This window comes from Mya arenaria, chromosome 3, assembly GCF_026914265.1.
Source record: "Mya arenaria isolate MELC-2E11 chromosome 3, ASM2691426v1".
Taxonomy (NCBI): domain Eukaryota; kingdom Metazoa; phylum Mollusca; class Bivalvia; order Myida; family Myidae; genus Mya; species Mya arenaria.
The window spans coordinates 89,586,861-89,608,517 of NC_069124.1; the positions used below are offsets into that span (position 1 = coordinate 89,586,861).

A 21,657-nucleotide genomic window follows, 5' to 3' on the forward strand; every position below is an offset into this window, starting at 1 on the left:
CCTCTTTTTTAGAAATATATTAACTTAAAAAACAGTTTCAGTACTTTACTAACTTTAGCTTTAGAAAATTGTACTAATTAATGACTCTATTAGTACAAGACTTTGACTTTCTATTTTTAACTTTCTACGTTTAAGGTGTGGCCATCACGACCCCAGCCAACTGTACAATGGGATACTATTGTCCGGCCGGCAGCAGCCTGCCAACACCATGTCCTGTGGGCACATACGGTGACGCCCTGAACAATGATGTAGTGTCTGATTGTGTGGACTGCACGCCGGGCATGTACTGTGAGGTGGAAGGCCTCACCACCCCCACGGCTAACTGTAGCCCGGGCCACTACTGCACAGGGTCTGCCGAGGTCGCACAACCCATTGACCACCTTGTAAGTCTGCAAACCTATTTTTTCAGTTTGCATTTTGCATGCTTTATATTGTTACAGATAAAAACGCATTACTGATTTGTTGGTTTTCACTTTAAACGAAATGTTCATGTCCTGATGCACATTTAAAGAATGCAAAGGACAATCAATCTGAAAATGTGTATAATTCATTTGTTAAGTATAGTTACCGTATTGAATGGAACATCTTTTCATATATAATGACATTTTAAAAGTACCTACATTCAACTCATTTCTCATTTAAAAGGTAGAATATTTGGGGGGGGGGGGGGGGGTGTATCCTTTGTTCTGAACAAAAGTGAGCAGTGAATAGAAGAATACTAACAGCGTAATGTGAATTCATTGTGAATATGAAGTATTCATGAAATAGGATATTTGATAGAATTGTGAGAACACGGTAGAAAAAATGATGTTATAACTGTGAGTCTGCAGCCAATTGTATTAAACTTTAATGGATAAGTTGTAAACAGGCTTTTGCCAGTTAGCACAGTTAAGTTATTTGATTGGATGATAGTAATTGTTTGATAAATATTGGCCAATCAATAAACATTTTTGCTACTTTTGACTTAACCAAAGAGTTAACCAGTTTGATACATTTAGCTGCTTATCTCTACAACAGCATACCAGTAAATGGTGTAATACTGACAGATTTGCTGTATCCCTAAATTCAGATTTTGTGTTGACAGCCTTTTCTATAAGTGCACTGTCTGTAAATGGTGTGTTTCTCTATGTAGGTGGACCACAGTGACAACACTAGTTTCACTGGCAATGACATTTGTCCAATTGGGTACTACTGTCTCGAGGGAAGTGACTACCCGCTGCCCTGCCCTATAGGCACGTTTTCACGCAGTACAGGTGTGACCAACGTCACCCAATGTCTTGACTGCCTGCCTGGCCACTACTGTAACGTCCAGGCCAATGTGAAGAACTCAACCATGCCCATCTGTGATCCTGGGTAAGGGCAGACAAGTCTTTTTCATTGTTAGCCTTAGATCTTTACTGTCATATTGAATTTGGTTGAAAGCATAACCTTCCAGTTCAAACTTTACACCAAGGGTTTATTCCTTTATATAAACATGCTTGTTCTTCCCCCAGGTATGTGTGTCTGGAAGGCAGCACCACCCCTACCCCAACGGACGGCATGACAGGCTACATCTGCCCAACTGGGTTCTTCTGTGAGGCAGGCACAACCCAGGAGGAGGCGTGCCCCCCAGGAACATACCAGGCATCATATGGTCAGGACAACTGCACCATCTGCCCTGCTGGGTACATGTGTCTCCTCAGTAATATGTCCGCACCCGATGTATGCATGACTGGTAAGAAATGGTTACATAAGCATTTCATAATTAATATTTCATTATGTTATAACTTTTTTCTTTATACCAACACGACAAACAATTTTGAGGGGGTATATTGGAGTCACCCTGTGACTGGTGCGTTGGTCTCCTGCAATTGGTCTTGTCTGGAGCATAACTTGAAAACTACTGCATGGAATTTGATTTAACTTCATACGATATTTTAGTTTATGACAGAGTTATTGCACTTTGTAACGTTTTCTTATGCTGAGCATAACTTGAAACAACTGGATGGAATTTAATTATACTTCATACAAATGTAAAGCACACTGAGAGGAAGTGCAGTGTTCCCAAGGTAACATAACTCTATTTAAGCAACTGAAGTGTTATTGTCCTTTGTAGCTTTTTCTTGTGAGTAGGGTAACTTCTAAATTACTCAATGGATTTTAATCAAACAACTTTTTTTCGTTAAGCATGATAAGTGGAAATGCAATGTACAATGTGTCTTTTTAAAAAAATAGTTTGCCAACCTGTATCCAGGCAGCATTTGGGGATATTCTTCACTCCTCTGACAGCTTTAGTTTTATGGCAGATACATTTGGATCGGGAATTGTTCAGTTACAGCATACACGTTGTCCTTGTTGTTGGCATCAAATTTTTGTTTCCAACCTTAGCTAGAAAAAAACCCTAGAATTACTCTTTATTCATTTTGGTGTTAATTGATTGAAGGTCAAGGTTGTGGTGACTTTGACCAGAAAAAGTATGAGCGTTCTTGATTGGCAACAGATCTGTTTTGCGGAATTCTAGTTCCTTTATATCTGATATGTTTGCAAACAAACCAAATGCTTTTATTTCGCTGTTTTCAGTTTGTCATCCTGTTTGTTTGTTAGTTCCTTGCCTGTTAAGTACCTGATATTATTCTTTCTTTGTTAAAACTTGTTTTATATATACATGTCCATGCTTTTTCTCATGCAGGTCATTATTGCGTATTCGGGGATCCAAACCCTGTGCCATGCCCGGCCGGGACGTACAACAACGCAACAGGCCAGGACGAGGTCACAGACTGTATGGACTGCACAGTGGGCCAGTACTGTGAGGGCACTGGAAACACACTTCCAGATGGTCAGTACTTCACTAGTGGAATTTTTAAAGACTTTTTAATAGTTGGTTTAAAGCCTCTATTATTTTGTTCATTAGACTTGAACACACTTGTTGGTTATGTAGATACACGTACAAACTTGTGATTACAGGTGACTGTTCAGCTGGGTACTTCTGCCAGGGAGGAGCCAACCAGAGCACGCCCTCACCCTCAGCAGCCTACCCATTAAATGATGTGTGCCCCACCGGCCATTATTGTCCCAATGGAACAGTGATGATAGAGATGTGCCCAAGTGGAACTTTCCGGGCTGTCACAAGTAAGCATCTGATATTCTTTAACCTTGGTGCTGATGGGATTAATGAAGCATGAAAGAACTTTAAAATATTGAATGAGTAAATCTGTATTATTTGTGCCAGCAAATTGTTTATGTATATATAAAGCTAATTTTATTCTTAACAGTTTTACTGAGATTTGTGTATAGTTTAGTTTTTCTCTCTGCTGGACAGATTAAGACTATCCTTTGTGGTATCTTAAGGTAATTCATCCATCATTGATAAAAAAATGTTACTTGTAAAGTTTCATTTTAAAATTACAAAATGTTAAGTTTCAATGTTTTTTGACGTTTTCACTGAGAGCTTTTTATATGGACAATATGTTATTTAAATATCAAATTAATAAAATCCCAATATAACCATAGTTAAATTATGTTTTAAAACCTTCCTTAGTATATTATATCATAATATAGTAGCGTCATAATCGTGTGTTTTATTTAAAAATGTAATCCATGCAAAAATAATATAATGGTTATTCAATATAAAATAAACATGGAAATAATCCCAATGTTAATAGCTAAAATGCACCAGCACATCTTTGCATCTGAATGGCATGGATAGCTTACCTTAAGTACTGACAAAGTTGCCAAGGTAAGATGACGATGAGTTGTGTGTTGTAGCTGGGAAGACTGTTGATGACTGCCAGCCATGTACAGGAGGCTACTACTGTGCTATTGACGGGCTCTCCGCCCCAACAGGGAATTGCAGTGCTGGATACTACTGCCCTGACAACGAAACCATCACCACACCCACACCTACAGGTCAGATTATGGGCGAGATATGAATAAAATGCTTTTAGTTACAGAAGGAATGAAGAAGCTCTCAATAAATTAAAAAATATTTCTGTCAATTTATATTCAAATTCATCTTCTATTTTAACTTTGTACATATTTAAAGTTTTACATTGATTTTACCATTGATTTGACCATAAAATTTGTGCAACACTGTTTACTGACACTGTTTCATGATGATGGTAAAATGAGATCAATGTTGACATCAAATAAGTCTTCTTAAATATTTTTTTACGCTTGTTTTTAAAGGTATTACATAATTACATGTTTATTTATGCTTTAGTGAAGGTGTCATAATGTAATTATAACCAACCATACATAAACAACAAGTGGCTTGAGGTTGTGTGTGACTCATCTGGCATGGGGGATGCCAGACAGATTTTTCCGGCACAGCTAAAATCACTTGAAATGCCTGTCCAGTGTGCAAGAAAATTTGTCCTAAATGTATATTTAGCTATATGTAAATGCTCTACTGAGTGTATGTGGTTTTACAGGTTTTGAGTGTCCCGTTGGCTACTACTGTCTGGAGGGTTCTGCGGCCCCCACCCCGTGTCAGGCGGGCTACTTCTCCACGACCACAGGAAGCTCCCTCTGTGACCCCTGCCCTGCTGGCTATTATTGTACTAGTGGTGTGACCGCTGACCAGATCATCTGCCCACCATATCACTACTGTCCACAGGGTATGTGTGTAAAGTTTGGTACCTTTGTGTGTACCTTAATAAAATTATTTATTGGAAAAATGAATTTCAGTATAAATTTGATCTGAAACATTTTCTTTTCTGACATAGATTTAAGTTTGACATTTTCCTGATGGACTAAAAAAAAATCCAGCTATATTGTTTAAAATTGTTTACATGTAGTTAATGCTGAAATATTTCCTCTTGTTAACAAACAATGACGGCACTCTGGTACCCGATTTTTCCTCTTGCTAAAAACAAAGTCTTCTTCTATACACAGGCACACTGGTACCCAACATCTGCCCCAATGGTACATACACCTTGGACAACACCACAGGGCTCCAGGAGGCCCCTGAATGCCTCCCTTGTGAGACATCATACTACTGCCGCAGTGGCCAACTCTCCAACCTGTGCGTGGCTGGATACTTCTGTCTGTCAGGGGCAAAGTCTGACATGCCAACCAACACAACAGACTTTGATGCATGTGGGGCATACGACGAATGTGCAGGCCAGTGTCCCACGGGTCACTACTGCCTTGAGGGCACCATCATCCCCACCCCATGTCCTGAGACTGAGTACAGACCAGACGTTGGTGGAGCACAGTTGTCAGACTGCGAATTGTGCCCTGGCGGATTCATGTGTGATAATGGTATGGACTTCCTGTTACATATGCAAAGACATTTCAACCATATATCCATTGAGAAAAAATTCATCTACACTATGTAAATATATTGGAGACAATAATACAAATTGTTTTTATTTTCAGGAACCTCTGTGCCTGATCCTTGTATTGCTGGTCACTACTGTCCCAACGGCACAGGTGTTGTTGCTGTCCCTTGCCCTGTGAACACGTACCTCAACCTTACAGGTGCCGATGTGGTGGAGGACTGCCTCCCTTGTGAGAAGGGTTACATCTGTAACCTAACCGGTCAGTTCTAGCAAAGGTTTTTGTTCAGACAAACTCTTTAAGTTGTGTTTATGTGTTTTTATTTAAGAAACATATATGAATAAGCACAGACAAGTCAACATATGTAAATGAAATGTACTCAATGTTGCCAAAGTACAAAATAATATGTTCTAATATGAAAAGTTAAATGAGGGTAATGCAGCTGTGATGCCTTCAAATTTTTCTAATTATTTGTATAATACTTTTTTTTTTTCTTCATTTTATTTGTTGTTCTTTTTTATTAAAGGATGTGAATCATTTCTTTGTTCAGGTATGACAGACTACAAACTGTACCCATGCCCAACCGGGTTCTACTGTTACCCAGGAGAGGACCCTCACCTGTGTCCTGCTGGCCGAATGAGAAATGAGACGGGGGCGGGTGACCCAGATGAATGCCCCCTGTGTCGACCGGGCTTCTACTGTCCAAATGACACCATCAACCTCCATGGCATACCCTGTGACCCAGGCACCTACTGTCCAGAAGGATCAGCCATCCCACTGGCCTGTCCACCAGGCTATTACTGTGAAGGGGAAACAGGAACACCTCCCATCTGTCCCCCAGGATATTACTGTTCAGGCAGCACAATCACCCCAGTACTCTGTGAAAAACCATTCTACTGCCCTGAGGGTAGCAATATGACACTGGCCTGCCCGCTAGGATATCAAGCACAGGATCATGATGGTTTAAGATATGACGATAATGAGTCTTGCAGGATCTGTCCAAATGGAACATATGGTAACTACACAGACCGCTCCATCTGTGAGTCATGCCCAGCAGGTTACTACTGTCCAGCAGGCACTGGGCACGGTGACTCTAATGAATGTTGGATTGGAACATACTGTCCCACAGGTTCACACGAGGCCACTTCCTGCCCTAGAGGAACTTACGGCACTCGTTCTCGTGCTGAGTCTGCATCTGACTGTACTGCCTGTGCAGCCAACACGTACAGTAACTCTGACTTTGCCACAAAGTGTCACCCATGTGGCGGGTCATCAGAGTCGGCTGCAGGTTCCACAGAATGCAACTGCAAGGGCAAATATCGTACTTTCCAGACGTCTTTCAAGGCATGTGTGTGTCTGGCAGGCTATGTGTACTATGATGAGCTGGACAACAAGAAGTCAGAGCAAGACGGTGATGAAGACTGCCAGCTGATCTCCGACGAGCGTTGCTCTACCAACCAGGTTCGTCATGCAAGCAGCAGGAAATGTGTTGACCCAGACTCCTTTGACTGCTCTGGGTTTGGAGGATGCAGTTCTGCATCTTATAACAGAGACCAAGCACGGTAAGTCACACCTGCGTGTCTATTTTAAACATCATTACTGAAATATTTTTATCAGAATGGCCTATATTGATGAAAACAAATTCAGATTTTAAATGCGCTTTGACGAAAGTTCTGAATAATTGTGGTAGCACTTAATTAGCTTCAGAAGTAAGTTAAATATTATCAAATATTTCAGGTGCTTCTGTGACAGCTACATATCAGAGACGTCGATCTGTGATGCCACATGTGAGGCAACAACACAGCCCACGATATCTGGAGGCCTCCAGGCCAACGGCACTTTTGCTCTCACTGTGTATGACCCTGTCACTGGCACAAGCACAGCACAGGTACACAGCTATAACATTGATTTTCTTATATAGAGTGTAACAATATTTGACAGTTATACTGAGGTATTGAATTATGTCACTAAGAATAAACAAATTAATTCAAAGATGAAATGTTTTTTATCTTGTCTGTTCGTTATAGCCTTGTCATTGTTGTGCAAAAATATTTAACCGTTACCATAATTCAAAAATCTTAAAAATCATTATATGTATACAGTAAAACTATGGTCCTTCGAACAGGCGATGGTTAAAAAACCGGTGGTTAGTTGAGGTCGAAGCTTAGTCCTGATCTATTTTCATATAAAATATACTGAAGCTGGATCAAAACCTAAATAGGTTGAGGAGTCGAGCACCATTGCCAGTCCCAAATACACAAATCATGTGCAAAACCTTATGATTACCTAGAGGTCATAATTCCACACATTTTCCCCAAAAGCATGTTCCAAATTAAACAGACAGTTAAAATTTTCGCTAGCTGTAAAAATTGCAATGACAGATGAAAGGAAATTTGAATAGATGTGACAAACCAATTGTTATCGTTACGCATGACTGCTAATATTTGACAAGGGCATTTGTGAAGATAACTGTGATAAATTAATGACGAGAATTTAATAATATGTTCAAAAACTGTGTTTTGTTTTTTTGGTAGCTAATAAACTTTGCTAATACTTTATTTATTGTTTTATCTTATACATTTTCACATTTAGTTTATCATTTGTTTATGACAGCTTTTGAACATATGAGCGATTTCAATAATGCAATACATAATTGGTGCAGAAGTCAACTGATGACTTCAAACTTTGAAATTATATTGTAAGACATTTCCAAACAGACTAAAATGGAAACTTGGGTCAATCAAAACATCGGATCACTCGAGGTTTTGGCTCGGTCCTGTGTGTCCTCTAGCGATCACAGTTTTACTGCACATGATGCCAGAGACGATATGTGCATGTTTAACAATGCCCATAACTCAGGGTCTTATAAATGTAAAGTTATACGCCATTTATAAATGTTAATTAACAAGCCTTGACTTTCGCTTTTTACACTCTTGTTAAGTTTTAGAGCATCTTGAATTTTATAAGCGCTGTTATGCACAGTAAGAAGTAAACAATTGTACAAGGTTGAAGATTATTGAAAAATATATGTTGACATGTATTGTTTTCTTTTCTATGAGGCAATTTTGTTGTTGCTTTTTTAGATTTTGGAGAACACATTTGGACCGTCGGAGGGTTTCGAGGGCATTACAAGCCCGACCATTCTGGTAGTGGCTTTTTGGGGTCAAGAGGTGACAGGGACCGTGTACGCCACCGCTGCTGATGCTGAAGATATATACTGTAAGACTGCATTGCTTTGGTATACCACGATTTAAAGACTTAAAACACATTGCTGATTTAGAGCAATTAATTTAATCTTATATAATCTGGTAGCTAGGTAGTCAAGTCTCATTTGTTTCTACCTTTGTAAAATGATTAAAAATTCTGCTCATAACAATCTGTGTACATGTGTCTTTCAGTGACCCTTGCTGAGATGTCAGACCAGGCTCAAGGCTTGAGAAGGCGTCGTCTGCTCGCCCTAACCGTTCCCAGCAACCAGATCCCCAACCCGATCATGTGTGTGGAGTCCGGGGAACTGGTCATATTCAAGATCAATGTAAACGACACAGACAGGAGCATGAGCAACTACCCCAAGTACAACAAGGACCACCTTTTTAGCACCAACCCCTCATTTGACTTTGGGGCCTTCACAGCCCTACAGTACCAAGTGGAGAACACCAACGCAAATATCACCAACTTTGCTCACGTTTTTATTGAAGGAGGAAACTACGTCTTCTACGATTCGCAAGATGCATCACTGTAAGATACATTCAAAGTTCATAACTAGGGTGGTTTTAGATGTGCATAGTAACAAATTACATATATACACCATCAAATCCTAATACTCATATTGAAATTGTTAAGTATATTACAAAACTGAGTATAACAAAGTATTGGTGAAAGTCAAGTCATGTACACCAGTGACTATTGATAGCAACACAAATGTGAGGTTATAGATTTAATGTGTGAAACTAGCTGACTGTATAATGGAACTTAAACAACAGAGATGCGTAGAAAGTGCAGGCTTTTATATACAATAGTGGTTAATTGACTTTGGAGGAAGGTAAACCAATTGAATTGTCTCGAAAAAGTATTTTTCCTGCAAGTGCATTACAGTATGACATGACAGTGTATCATAAGAATATAATGAATCATGATATATAAAATAATTCTGTATATTCATAAAGTAAAAGGTTTTCATGGCAAAAATAATAATATGTGAATACATTTTTTCGTACTTGCATCTAAAAAGATTTTGAAATTTTGCCAACTTAGATCTGCTAAAAAAATCCCACTGAATACTACCAAAATCCTCATGAATTTCGAGCCTTTCTGAGCTAATCCGCCTGAATGGTCTCCAGAAATACGGCACGTATGGTTATAGTCTGTTTTCTTTTATTGGAATGACTGTTTTTTTTAAAAGCAAAGTGGAACACTGAGATTTGAAAAAAATATTTCCTTTATAAAAATGCTTATGACATAGAGGAGATTTAACAAAATCAACAATCAAAATAACAATTGGATATGAACCTTTGACCTCTAGATTACAAGTCCAGTGCTTTAAGGCTCATCAGAAAATTTTGATTCACAAATTGAAAGTAATCAAGGAAATTGTAAATATTCAGAGCCTACAGCAGCAAACATGTCAGAAGAATATCATGAAAACACCTGACTTAAATGTTTAAAATGTGATATTTATGAAATTTTGCTGCATGGACATGAATAAAATAATTCTGAAATATGTTATATCTCATTTATCAAAGCCGATGGGTTGTCATAAGATAAGAAAACGTTATGGAAAAATGATGAAGCTTTGTAAAATACTTTTTTCATTGAAGGTATGTTGTTAATATTTGCACTGATACATTTTTCTTCATCCATTCTTATACCAGTTTTCATGGTTATTTCTCAGTGAGGTGCTTATCAGAGTGGAGCCTGCTGGATCAGCCTGTTCATCAAGCTCTAGGGTTAAACCAGCCTCACCCGACAACCTGATAGCCCAGGGCTTCTCAACACAGGCAGTTGAGAACCAGGCCCCAGACTGGAGCCTCATCATTGGTGAGACATCATACATAAAATATGTTGTACATACATTTTAGATATTTGATACATACATATAGGGTTTACAGAGCTATTAATAAATATATATCATGTCAGATCAGTATAACACATTTGTTGTGTCTTCTGCAGGAATGATTGCATTCTTTGCGACATTGTGCCTATTGCTGGTGCTGGCCATCATCATCTGGCTGCCGAAGCATGCAGGAATCCATCCTATGTTGCACTGGGCACCCAAATACCGCAGCCTTGGCAAGCCCCCGCCCGTCCCACACTACCTAAGATACGATCCTGACCACTGGCCAGACAAACCCATGTGAGTAGACAGTCTGTATCAGAAGTCATGATTTACATGTCTATGCTTTGAAACAAAATTCATACTTGACCATACATTTTGGCTTGTACTAAGTGACCATGCTGTTGTTTGCAGAGAGTCTGATGTCAAGGAGAGCCTAGGACCACGAGTGACAGGAGACGGAGCTGATGCCGACCTCCATGCTGCACCAAACTTTGGTAAATATTGTTCTACTGACATCTAGATGTTTTTAGTGGCATGCTGAAAGAAAGTAGTATAAAAGTACAATGTTATGAAGCCAATTTTATCTTATATTCATTTGTCCATGTGTCATTTTTATCTTGCCAATGAAACTAAGTGCAGTGTGTTATTGCAGGAGGTGGAATCAAGGCATCCGAAAAGGATCTGGAGGACTTCAACGTGCGTGTGCTATATGACAAGCTAGAGGACCAGAACCTGCACCTCGCTGCCCAACTGGCCCGCCAGCAGGAAGACCTTCGCAGCTTCTACAATAAGATCCAGCAGCAGAATGAGGGCCTCCGTGACCTCCTTATGAACATGGACCCAGCTAAGCTAGAGGAGCTAGAGCGGCGCCTGGATGAACGCAAGGCTGCCCGCATACAGCAGGGGCTGCAGGGCTCATCATCGGAAGGTGGACCAACCATTGTTAACGCAGCCATCAGCATGGCAGGAAACAAGCGCAAATTTGCTGGTAAGATTAATTGGTAACCATGTTAAGGGGAATTGATTTCAAAGAGTATATTTTGTCATCTGTACAGTATTTTGAAAAAAAAACTTAAAAGAAAAGGGGCAAAAAGATTTGTTCTGAAAAAATTGGCGTTTGGTCTGGTTTTCAATAGCTTCAACATTGCAAATAAATGTTGAGTGTTTGTTTCCTGTACAGGTGCAGGAGCTGGAGGCCGGGAGGAGGAGCTGATGATGGCCCTGCAGATGCTGCTAGACCGCCTCAACTCTGGCCAGGTGCCCATCTCACAGTCCATGTACGAGCAACTACGCAAGGACAATGGCTCTGATGGTACCCCAAACACCTCTGACACTACCGTCAACTTCACAGGATCACAGGTAATGGCTTGAAGCAATAGCCTAGCAATTAAAAACATTATCATAATGTTTTATCATATCAAGGTTTATGCAAAATGAATAAATTATATTTACGGTCATAAAGTCCTGCTCTTAAACTGCAAAAGGCTAGTTTAAGCTCAATGTTTCTATACATGATACAGGGAGGTAACCAGTTGAGTCGAGCCTTTGCTGAACTTCTGCGTCGTCAGAATGGTGAACGTCTGCGTCTGGAGCGTGATCTGTTGAAGGAAGAACAGGAAGCACTGGGTCAGCTTGTTGAAGAGGAGGAAAATCGGCGCCGGCATGTCACTGATGGACTCACTGATGACCTCTCCTCAAACCTGCATGGTTAGTCATTGCCTTTGTCTGAATTAAAACTTAGTGAGATTTCTCTTTGAAGATGATCCTCAGAGTCTAGCATGATTGTAAAAAAATAGTTTATACTAACAAATAAACAAGGCAAATTTGATAACATTGTATATTAGGGAATCTAACAGCATGTTTGTATTTGCAACATAGGTGCAGACAATGCAGCCAAGATAGCTGAAATCATGAGTCGTTATGGCAAAAACCTGGATGACACAATGAACAAGCACCAGAGTTCACGAGACCGACAGTCAGAGGAGTTACGTCGGAAACTGGCCATGAGGCGACAGACCCGTGAACATGCTCTCCGAGATAAACAGAGGAAGGAGGTCAGGGCTTATTATGTTGTCATTTTATATGGTGCAGAAAAATGTTATTTGTTGGCTTTTGCATTCATTTCATGTAACACCGTGAATTGGTCTGGTAGTTTGGTACACATAAAAAACACACACATATGGAACAATTCTGTTGAAAGCTTAAATGTTCATTTACATTGTGTTGTTTTCTAACATTTATCTCCCTTTTTTAAGGCTGAAGAGAATGGGTTACCTCCCTTGCCTGAGGCTGTTGATGTGGCCGATATGAAGCTGCGTATGTCAGAAAGCGTGCTGGACACGCTGGCTGGTGAGGAGGCTGCAGGAACGGCCCGACTCAACACTGACCTTAACAACAACCTTGGTGATGAGGAGAGGCGCCAGATGGGAGAGAAACTCCGTGAACATCTAGTACGGGACTCTTAACATGAAACTCTAATTTCTTACCATATAAATATTCTTAATTTCATGATATTCTTTTAGTGAATAGAATCTTTAATTATAGATAAGATAAACAATGAGGATGATTGGACAATAGACTAAAATAACTTTACGGCTAAGAATTTAATTGTGTCCAGTGTTACTAACAGTCTTTCTCCTTGTTTATAAACCATTCTTGAAGTGTGTCCTAATCTGAGCCTGTTTGGATGTCCATATTTTTATTTGAAGACCTTGTCATATCTTAGACAAAAAATTTACAGGTATGAAATGGATGTATTCCTCCTGTATTGTAGGATCGTATGGCACAGCAGGGTGTGTTGACCCCAGAGCTGAGGGACAAGCTTATCCAACAGCACCATGAGGCCGAGAATATGCTCCAGAAGACACACCTTGCACGCAAACAGCACCAGCTCAGAAACCTCCAGGACAAGATGGCCCAGAGACGCAAGCGACGCTTCGATAAGCTGAAGGATGAGCAGGAGAAGTACAAGAATGAGGTCTGTAGCAAGATTAAAGAAGTATAATATTTTTTTGAAAATAATTCACTTGGCACAAATAAGAAGAATTTCATGGCAATTCTATTTGGATTTATTTTAAGTGCAAAGTTGCATTATTTATTGACTTTGTCGTAAAAATAAAGAAACTCAAAATAATCAATAAATTACATTTCCAGATGTCAGCACGGCTGATAGAGGATGGTCACCATGACAACCTTGAGCGGGAAATGGCTGCTCTCCAGCGCCTGTTTGACCAGGAAATGGCTGCTGCAGAGGCTGAAATGGATGCTGAGGAGGCAGAACACATCAACAAACTGTCAAAGACCGTCAGTGATGAACACACAACTGGTAACTGCTCTCATAGATTTGCTATTCTGTACCACTTGAATGTCATACAATATATAGATTATATTTAAAAAGCGTTTGTGTTTTGTTTTACAAGAGACATGCTTGTTTCCATGTGCAGGTCTGCGCGAGAAGCAGCGGGACTTGTTGAAGGGTGTGAGTGATGGGTGCCCAGCCTCAGAACAGGTGGCTTTACAGAGATTAATGGACACATACCGCAAGGACGTCAACTCCATGGAACAGAATCTTGCTCTCGAGAAGGACCGTCAGCTTGAGGATCTCCGGGTATGACCTGCATGGCAACTCTCGCTTTATGCACTGGGCTATAAACTTATTCAAATATCTTGACTTACTATCCCAGATTGATTCACCTTGTTTTATGGGTAGTTGGAAATATCTTTGTAGAGTTGTAGAGTCTACAGTAGAGAGTCTTGGAATTGTAGCTTTTTTATTTGTTAGATGCTACTGTTAGATTTTAAGGTAACAATTGTATTGTTATGTACAAGACATTTATCACATGTAGATATTCTGATATTAATTAAATGTTATTCACTGAGCATGTGCATAATCTGAAAAGGAAACACAACATTGATAGTATGTTAATGGTTTGTGGCTTTGTGGATTTACTTGTGAGTTTTGTTCTAATAGGTAACACTTTCTTTATGTCTTTAAACTCTGCAGTTTTGACAGTTTGTGTTCATTATATAGTTCTAATAAAACAACAGAGCAACTATACTAGCAGGACAGTTTAGAAAGCATTGTGGCTTGATTACTAAGGACTATTTGTGTGTTGGCAGGCAAAGCTGCAGGCGAGACGGAACAGGCGTATAAATGAGAGCCATCGTAAGCTTGAGGAGGACGAAGCCCAGAGAATCATCGCAGACCAGCGTCGCCAGATGGCCCAAGAGGTGAACAAGGAAACAGGCCCGGAGGTTACTGTGGATACCGGACTTGTCAGACAGCCCAAGGTCAACCTGGTGGAATCCATGGAAGAGAAGGCTCTTAAAAAAGAACAGGTGCTAGGAAACTCTGATTGGAAGTCCTTCGTTTATTGCAAAATTATTGCTGAATTTATCTAGGTTTGTAGTTACATAATTCATATTAAAGAATTATTCTTTATTGACTGTTTGTGTGTTACAGGATCGTGCCAAGGATGACCTGAAAAGGCAGCAGAAGAAAGAGTTTGACAACCTGGCAGCCAAACTGGACTCAGATGCCAGCAAGCAGGAGGATAACATCAAGAAGCAGCTCAGTGGGGAGCGAGAGAAAGTGCTTCGGGAACTCAAGAATAAACATGCTGCAGAGATCGCTGCCCGTCCAGACCTTGGCCAAGACCAGATCAATATGGTTTGTTTGTTACAACTTTCAAAACCAAAACGTATTACTGTACCCAACACTGGCTATAAATTTTGAAAGTTTTATTATGAGCATTATCAAAATTGACATATGAATGTGCTAAAAGATTTTTCTTACTTTCTGCAGTTGATGGCCCAACATGAGAAAGAGCTTGAGGAGGTTGCTGACCGCCTGCAGAAGGAGAAAGATCGTCAAGTGCTCGCGCTCCATGAACGCCTTGCAAACAGACGCACACGGAAACTGGAGGACATGCGGCGTCGCCATGACGTGGACCGCTCCAAGGAGATCCTGGAACAAAAACGTGAGCTGGGCGAGGTGCAACTGAAGAAGGCAAAGGAGGCGGAACGTGAGGCCATCAAGGAGGGTATCCGTGACAATGGGGAGGAGGACAGTGAACGTGTCATCAAGGCTGTCCTCGCACTGAGGCAAGCCCAGGTATGCAAAGGGGACTGCAGGGTCAAGGATCAATTGGGCATTTTTAAAATTCATATGTCTATATATCAATACATGCATAGTAAATTAAGACCTAGATGTTTGTTGGGTGCAATAAGGTTTACATTCTGACTGTATTACTTAATAATAATATATGTAGACATAAAAAGAATTTTATGTATTTATTTGTTTTTGTGTATTTAAAATGTATTGATTGTTGTGATTTAATGAGATGAACCATTGCTGTGTGTAGGAAATGTCAGATCTGGAAAATCAGTTTGGAGGTCAGAAGCGTCTGATGGTGGATGAAGCTCTCAACAAACTCAACGAGAAGTATGACAAGCTTCGTGATGATGCAATGAGGAGGCATGACCAGGAGCTCGCAGACCTGCAGGTAAACAGGTCATATGACCAGAGGGTGACATAAATGGGTTAGAATATTTAGTTTCAAATCAGTAATATCTTTTAAGTGTTTACAATTTATCAATGCATTAGTTTGTTTTTTTGTTGTTGTTTTCTAAATGAACATCTACAGCAATAAAACATATAGTTAATAAAATGTTTGCGTATCTTAAAAATGAACATTTGTGAACATAACATTAAATATCATTTCTGTAACAGAAACTTGGCCTGAGCCCTGATGAGCTTGCTGCAAGACGCACAGAGCTGCTGAACAAACATGCCCAGGAGTTGTCTGCTCTAGACCGCCAACAAGCCGCAGAGAAGGGTGACATTGAGCGTGGGGCTCTCGCTGACTGGGAACTAGCCTTTGCCAAGGCTAAACTTTCCCTCAAGGAGAAACACTATAAGGTATTGTGGCCAACTTATTGAATTTGAAGAGTTATTAAAGCATTTATTCTTGTATTTTTTCATCAGACATAACATGATAACATGCAACAGGGAATGTTATTATGTCTCCCCCATTAATGGGGAGACATTGTTTTTGCCCTGTCCGTCAGTCTGTACATCACACTTCGTTTCGCTCAATAACTAAAGAATGCTTGCACCCAGGAACTTCATACTTGGTATGCTAGTTGGTCATGACTAGTAGATGACCCCTATTGACTTTGAGATCACTAGGTCAAAGGTCAAGGTTGCCATGACCTTGAGGTGAAAAATCGGTTTTGTTCAATAACTAAAGATCCTTTGGGTCCAGGACCTTCATACTTGGTATGCTAGTTGGTCATGACTAGTTTTTATTTGTTATTGTCGTCAAATTTCTTTGTCTTAATTAAACTTTAAAGCATTTCCTTCTATGTCTTAATTCTGAGTATTGATGCATGGAAGCTTTTGAGGTCCCTTTCTTAATCCTATACTTCACTCCTATCCCAGGAGTTTGCGGAGGCTTTGCGTGAGTTTAAGGGTGACAAGGATGGGGCTCGAGCGGCAGAGGAGACGGCAGGGGAGCTGGAGGACATCAAACGTAGACTGGAGCATGAACGCCATGAACAGGAGGCCAAGATGAAGAAAGAACAACAAGGTAATACAACTAAAAACAAGAGTTATTTTTTGTTGTTGTTTATCACTGTGACACATAACAATTTTGTAAAAGAGACCTCTTGACTACATTGTTTGGGTAAAATATGTACAGTTGTACTAATGGGACTTTGATATTGAAAGAAAACTAATTTGTTTAAAAAATGAATGATAAATGGAAATTCATCAGGTTTTGATAACAGCCTTTTGTATGCCTATAGACAGTACATGTACAAGAATAAAAAAGTGTAAAGAACAGTTCAAGAACATTTAACTCATACTTGTTTATTAATGTTTTTTCCATATATGCCATTGTCATTTTCAAACCATCTTGGTGTTATTGCAGAGTTTGAGCGTGATGAGCAGCGCCGTATGGAGCAGCAGATGGCAGAGTACGCCCAGCAGTTGGAGACGGAGACCCGCCAGGAGAAGGAGAAACATGAGCGCAACCTCGAGGCACTTAATAAACGCAAGGAAGACCTCATCAAGGAGAGGAGGAGCAAAACAAAGGTGGGTGGAGCAGGAATACAAGGATAATTTGCTAAATATATATTGACTGACGTTAAATTGGAAGTTTTTTTGTGAACTGTTTATCTCAGTTCTATTTTGTGTGTTGCCTGTAGGAGGAGGTAGAGCGAATGAAGGCTGCAGGAGCCAGCGACCAAGACCAGCGTGAACTACTGGAGCAGCATGAACGCGACCTGCAGAACCTCATCAACAAGATCGACGCAGACAAAATGCGCATGCAGAGCACACTTCAGGAGCGCATCAAGAAGAAGAAGGAGGACAGACTTCGCCAGAAACAAAAAGATCTGTTTAGCAATGCAGAAGAGAACAGACGTGAACTAGAGCAGAAACAAGCAAGCCAGATACACAGGATGAAGGCTGATGAGGTATCATGAGAGAGTATTTAATTAATAAAAGCTATATGAATACATGAAAGTAATTAATGTAACCATTCTTGATTTTGTCTAATTATTTTTGTTAGTTTGGTGATAAAAATTGAAACAATATTTTGTATACATTGTCTGTATTTCAGGCCCTTACTTTGAATGAGGCCCTAAACATTGACACAGCCAATGCCCGTCTGGAGTCCCGAGAGAGGCCTTCCTCGCCTGCTGAATCCTTACGCCCATCCACTGTTGAAGATGAGCGGCCTACCACCCAGCCCGAGCTCCCAGCCTCATACAACATGGCTGCCCCTCTGAATGACGCAGAACTTGTGGCCCTACTAATGGCGAGCCCACTGTACCAGAAACTGGAGAGCATTAAGACCCAGATAGAGAAGGGAGCACACAAGGGTGACGGAAAGGACAAGACTGAAGGTATACACCATGGCAATGTTACAAATGTATGATATTTAAACATGAACACAAGGAGATTTTCTTCTTTGTTAATATTTTGATAGAGGACATAGGTAAGAAACAAAGAGGTATGATTGATATTGTTCAGTAAAATAAACGATATAAGTTATGAAAATAAAAATGCATGCATTCAAATTTCATTGGTTATTTTTGTACAGGAGAGGTATTCCAGGACACAAAAGATCAGGAGTGGACCAGTGATTCCAAACTTGAACCTGTGGACTTGAACAGGCTTGATTCCCGCAAGTTTATCGTGTACAAGTTTGGATGTTTTGTCACCGAACTGGTGGCCGCTCACTGCCAGCATGCCCCTGTCACCCTGCTGCTGGCTGATAAGATCCCGCCCAATGAGAGGCTTAGGAACAATGCCTACCGCAACTCCTTCTATTTCGACGCCAACAACAGTATCCTGTACCTGCGCACAGCTCGGCTGGAGACTGTCGGAGAGTTTGTTGTAGTCCTCATGCACACCTTGGCTCACATCAAGGCTGGTCAGTGTTTGAATGCAAAATGGTTTTCTTTCATTCATGAATTACGAAGCTTTTACCGAAGTTTGAAAAGGAAATATTTTCTGTTCATCTTTCAGAAAGCCTACTTTTATCACATGCATAACAATGAATTCCCAAAACTGACCTTGCAATTTGGAAAAGTTATTTTCTGTGTTTTAAGAAGTAGATTTATTTATGCAAAATGTTTCATTTTATTCTATTGAAGTTTGTTATATTGTAACTGTTTATTTTCAGGTGACTTGAGGAATGACCACAATCCGAACTTTGTGAAGGAATATCATCGCGCCCTGGCAGTTGTCTGTGACGACCTGTTCTTTGCCCGATTCAGGCGTAACACTCAAGGAACAATCAAGAATGAGCCATCATCGCTGGAGGGTGGTGTGAAGCTCCTACAGCAGATGTTTGGTCAGTGCCACACAGAAGACGAGAAGATTAAGATGGTGGATGACCTACTTGACGTCAAACTGCTGCCTTCAACCACCGCTGAGGGCATACACTTTAACACCCAGAGACTCAAAGAGAGGTGAGTAAATGGATGGATAAGAACGAAGACTGAGCATAAAATATCAATAAACTATAAGTATTTATTATGTTATTTGATGACTGTATGATAAATGACAAGCTTGCAGACTTTGCCTTTTAAATTATCAGTGTTTCACTTTGTTTGAAAATTCCATGTTTTCCAGGTTGAGTCGCTACTCTAGTTTCTCAATGACCAACAAGCTGCACACAATGTTAGGCAGTATGGAGGATAAGGTACACCAGTCGAAGACCCAAGGGACGACACACAATGTCGACCAATCACTCCTCACCCTTGCCAACAAATACTCTCCACCCGGTATGTGCCCTTAAGCAGCATCACTTTTTCAGTTCTTTTGTCTTACATTACTACAATACTACATGTAGTTTATATTTTACAGTACATTTGAAACCATAACAGGATGCAATATTCCAATTCTTGTACTGTACATTATATGTTTTTTTGTAGGTACAACTCCTCTGAACAGGAAGTTGCCTCTGCGCTTTATGACAGCCAACATGACAGGTCATGCTCTCTGGCAGACATTCGCAAACCATGCAGAGCTGGAGGAACCAGACACTGGCGCCATGCCTGATCCTGTAAGTCTGATTTAATACTTCATTTTGGAAGTCACTAGCAGTAGAACTGTTGTTATTAAAATTCATTGGTAAGTACAGAGCTGTTAGTTCGAATTTTGAGGTAAATAGCCTTAAACCTTGAATGATAATAAAGCTCTTTATTAAAAACAAAATTTCCACACAGGTATCCCCAGAAGACAAGTATGATGAGCTGTGTGCTGACTTCTCCGATGTGAACAAATCAATCCTTGACCTCCAGGCCCAGGTTCAACAGCTCACAGACGAGGTCACAGCCCAGACAGAGGCTGCAGAGAGATCAAGGTCGGGCAAGAAAAGTCAGCCACAAGCGTCAAGGTCGGACATCATCGGGCAAGCCAATGAGAAGCTTGCTCAGCTGCGGGCGGAGCTAACCAAGCTGGAGATGGAGAAATCCCAGATCATGGCTCACATGGACAAAGTGCAGCAGTAGACTGACAAACTAACAAACTTACAAGTGAAATATAAAACATGAACTGACTGAAAAAAGCTAGTGTTACTTCTTTTACATTTCTATTTACTCCTTCAAGCATTTTATAAGAAAGTGTTGTTTTTAGAAAGAAACATTGACTCAATTTAGGGCAAGGCAGTTTTTGTTTGTTTTTAATGACAATGAGGCTGATTATAAAGAATTTGATTGTAACATAAACATTCCATTGCACCTGTTGTCTGTCTATGCTGTATGTACTAACTGTCTTTATTGTGTATGATGATTCTCAGATGACTGGGAAGAACTAAGCTGATCTATGCAACTTTTGTTTAACACCTGATCTGTCTCAGTGTTTCTTTGTTTTTATACTGTACTTACTCATGACATATTGTGTTGTTGATAGTGCACTGTGTCCACAAGATGTTGTAAATGTTTCCAACTCAATACACTAATATAAAACTATTCAGTTGACCTGAATGCATTTAAAGAAAATTCTGCATTTATTTATGTTAAAGTTTATTTATTTTGATATACATTTATTTATTTATTATTCAGTTTAGATATTTCCGTCCAAAGTTTATATATTTTCAAATGGTAATATTTTTTTATCAAATCTGTGATATGAGTGTCTGTTGATTTTGTAAGTGTGTTAATTCTAATTTTCTAAAAATGAAAAATGATTTAAACTGCAGTGGTTATGATATTGTTGTGAATGTGTTGTAGAGTAAATGTCCCCTCTTGTCAGATATATTTCATTTCTGGAATAATGAACTGTGATTTCACAAACATCAGATAAATCATTCAATTCCTTCTTCTGATCTTTATATAACATACCTTGTTAACAGTTTCTTTACTCCTCTCAACAAAACCTAACAGTTAACAAAATGTTTTCAACTTACAATATCTATGCAAACTTAACAGAAAAACAAACTACTTAAATGAAAGTGACAGTGTATGAAACTAGAGAAGCCCATATTTTCAATATTTCTTATTTCAAGTAATTTGGTTGTAACATCTGATTTTGTATAAAATTTTGGTATAAAATCTCATCGAACAATAAAGATTTTTGCTTCTGACATGTGTTTTCTTTTAAATGGCACCCTTACTATTTTACATGTAAAATCATGGTTTTTGTGTGGGCTGCAGAGCATGGCCATTGGATTACTTGAACGACATGGTGTGGTCTTCAAACTTGGCACATTGGTCATGGCAAATACCTATAAACTGGGTCTGTAGTCATGGTCAGTAGATGACTTATTCATTTTGGAGTCAAAGTGACCTTTGCAAGAAAAATTATTGGCGCTCCCTACAGGTACACA

At 39.8% G+C, this 21,657-nt stretch overlaps 1 protein-coding gene across 1 annotated transcript in view; it reads left to right on the forward strand.

Moving 5' to 3' along the window:
* LOC128226407 (uncharacterized) overlaps nt 1–21,414 on the forward strand; it is a 57,319-nt gene extending 35,905 nt beyond the window's left edge. Inside the window, 38 exon segments of the mRNA XM_052936283.1 lie at nt 136–383; nt 1,133–1,353; nt 1,494–1,714; nt 2,669–2,815; nt 2,944–3,108; nt 3,745–3,885; nt 4,410–4,595; nt 4,873–5,241; nt 5,359–5,520; nt 5,810–6,821; nt 6,997–7,147; nt 8,343–8,478; nt 8,658–8,997; nt 10,151–10,296; nt 10,429–10,612; nt 10,727–10,809; nt 10,968–11,303; nt 11,496–11,674; nt 11,836–12,022; nt 12,194–12,369; nt 12,571–12,765; nt 13,089–13,292; nt 13,469–13,640; nt 13,759–13,922; nt 14,435–14,653; nt 14,778–14,984; nt 15,120–15,428; nt 15,679–15,819; nt 16,047–16,235; nt 16,758–16,905; nt 17,248–17,411; nt 17,525–17,794; nt 17,941–18,226; nt 18,424–18,756; nt 19,009–19,297; nt 19,461–19,612; nt 19,763–19,893; nt 20,057–21,414. Of these exon segments, the coding sequence (XP_052792243.1) occupies nt 136–383; nt 1,133–1,353; nt 1,494–1,714; nt 2,669–2,815; nt 2,944–3,108; nt 3,745–3,885; nt 4,410–4,595; nt 4,873–5,241; nt 5,359–5,520; nt 5,810–6,821; nt 6,997–7,147; nt 8,343–8,478; nt 8,658–8,997; nt 10,151–10,296; nt 10,429–10,612; nt 10,727–10,809; nt 10,968–11,303; nt 11,496–11,674; nt 11,836–12,022; nt 12,194–12,369; nt 12,571–12,765; nt 13,089–13,292; nt 13,469–13,640; nt 13,759–13,922; nt 14,435–14,653; nt 14,778–14,984; nt 15,120–15,428; nt 15,679–15,819; nt 16,047–16,235; nt 16,758–16,905; nt 17,248–17,411; nt 17,525–17,794; nt 17,941–18,226; nt 18,424–18,756; nt 19,009–19,297; nt 19,461–19,612; nt 19,763–19,893; nt 20,057–20,341 (8,648 nt within the window). The 3' untranslated portion in view covers nt 20,342–21,414.
* Nucleotides 21,415–21,657: the final 243 nt, after the last annotated feature.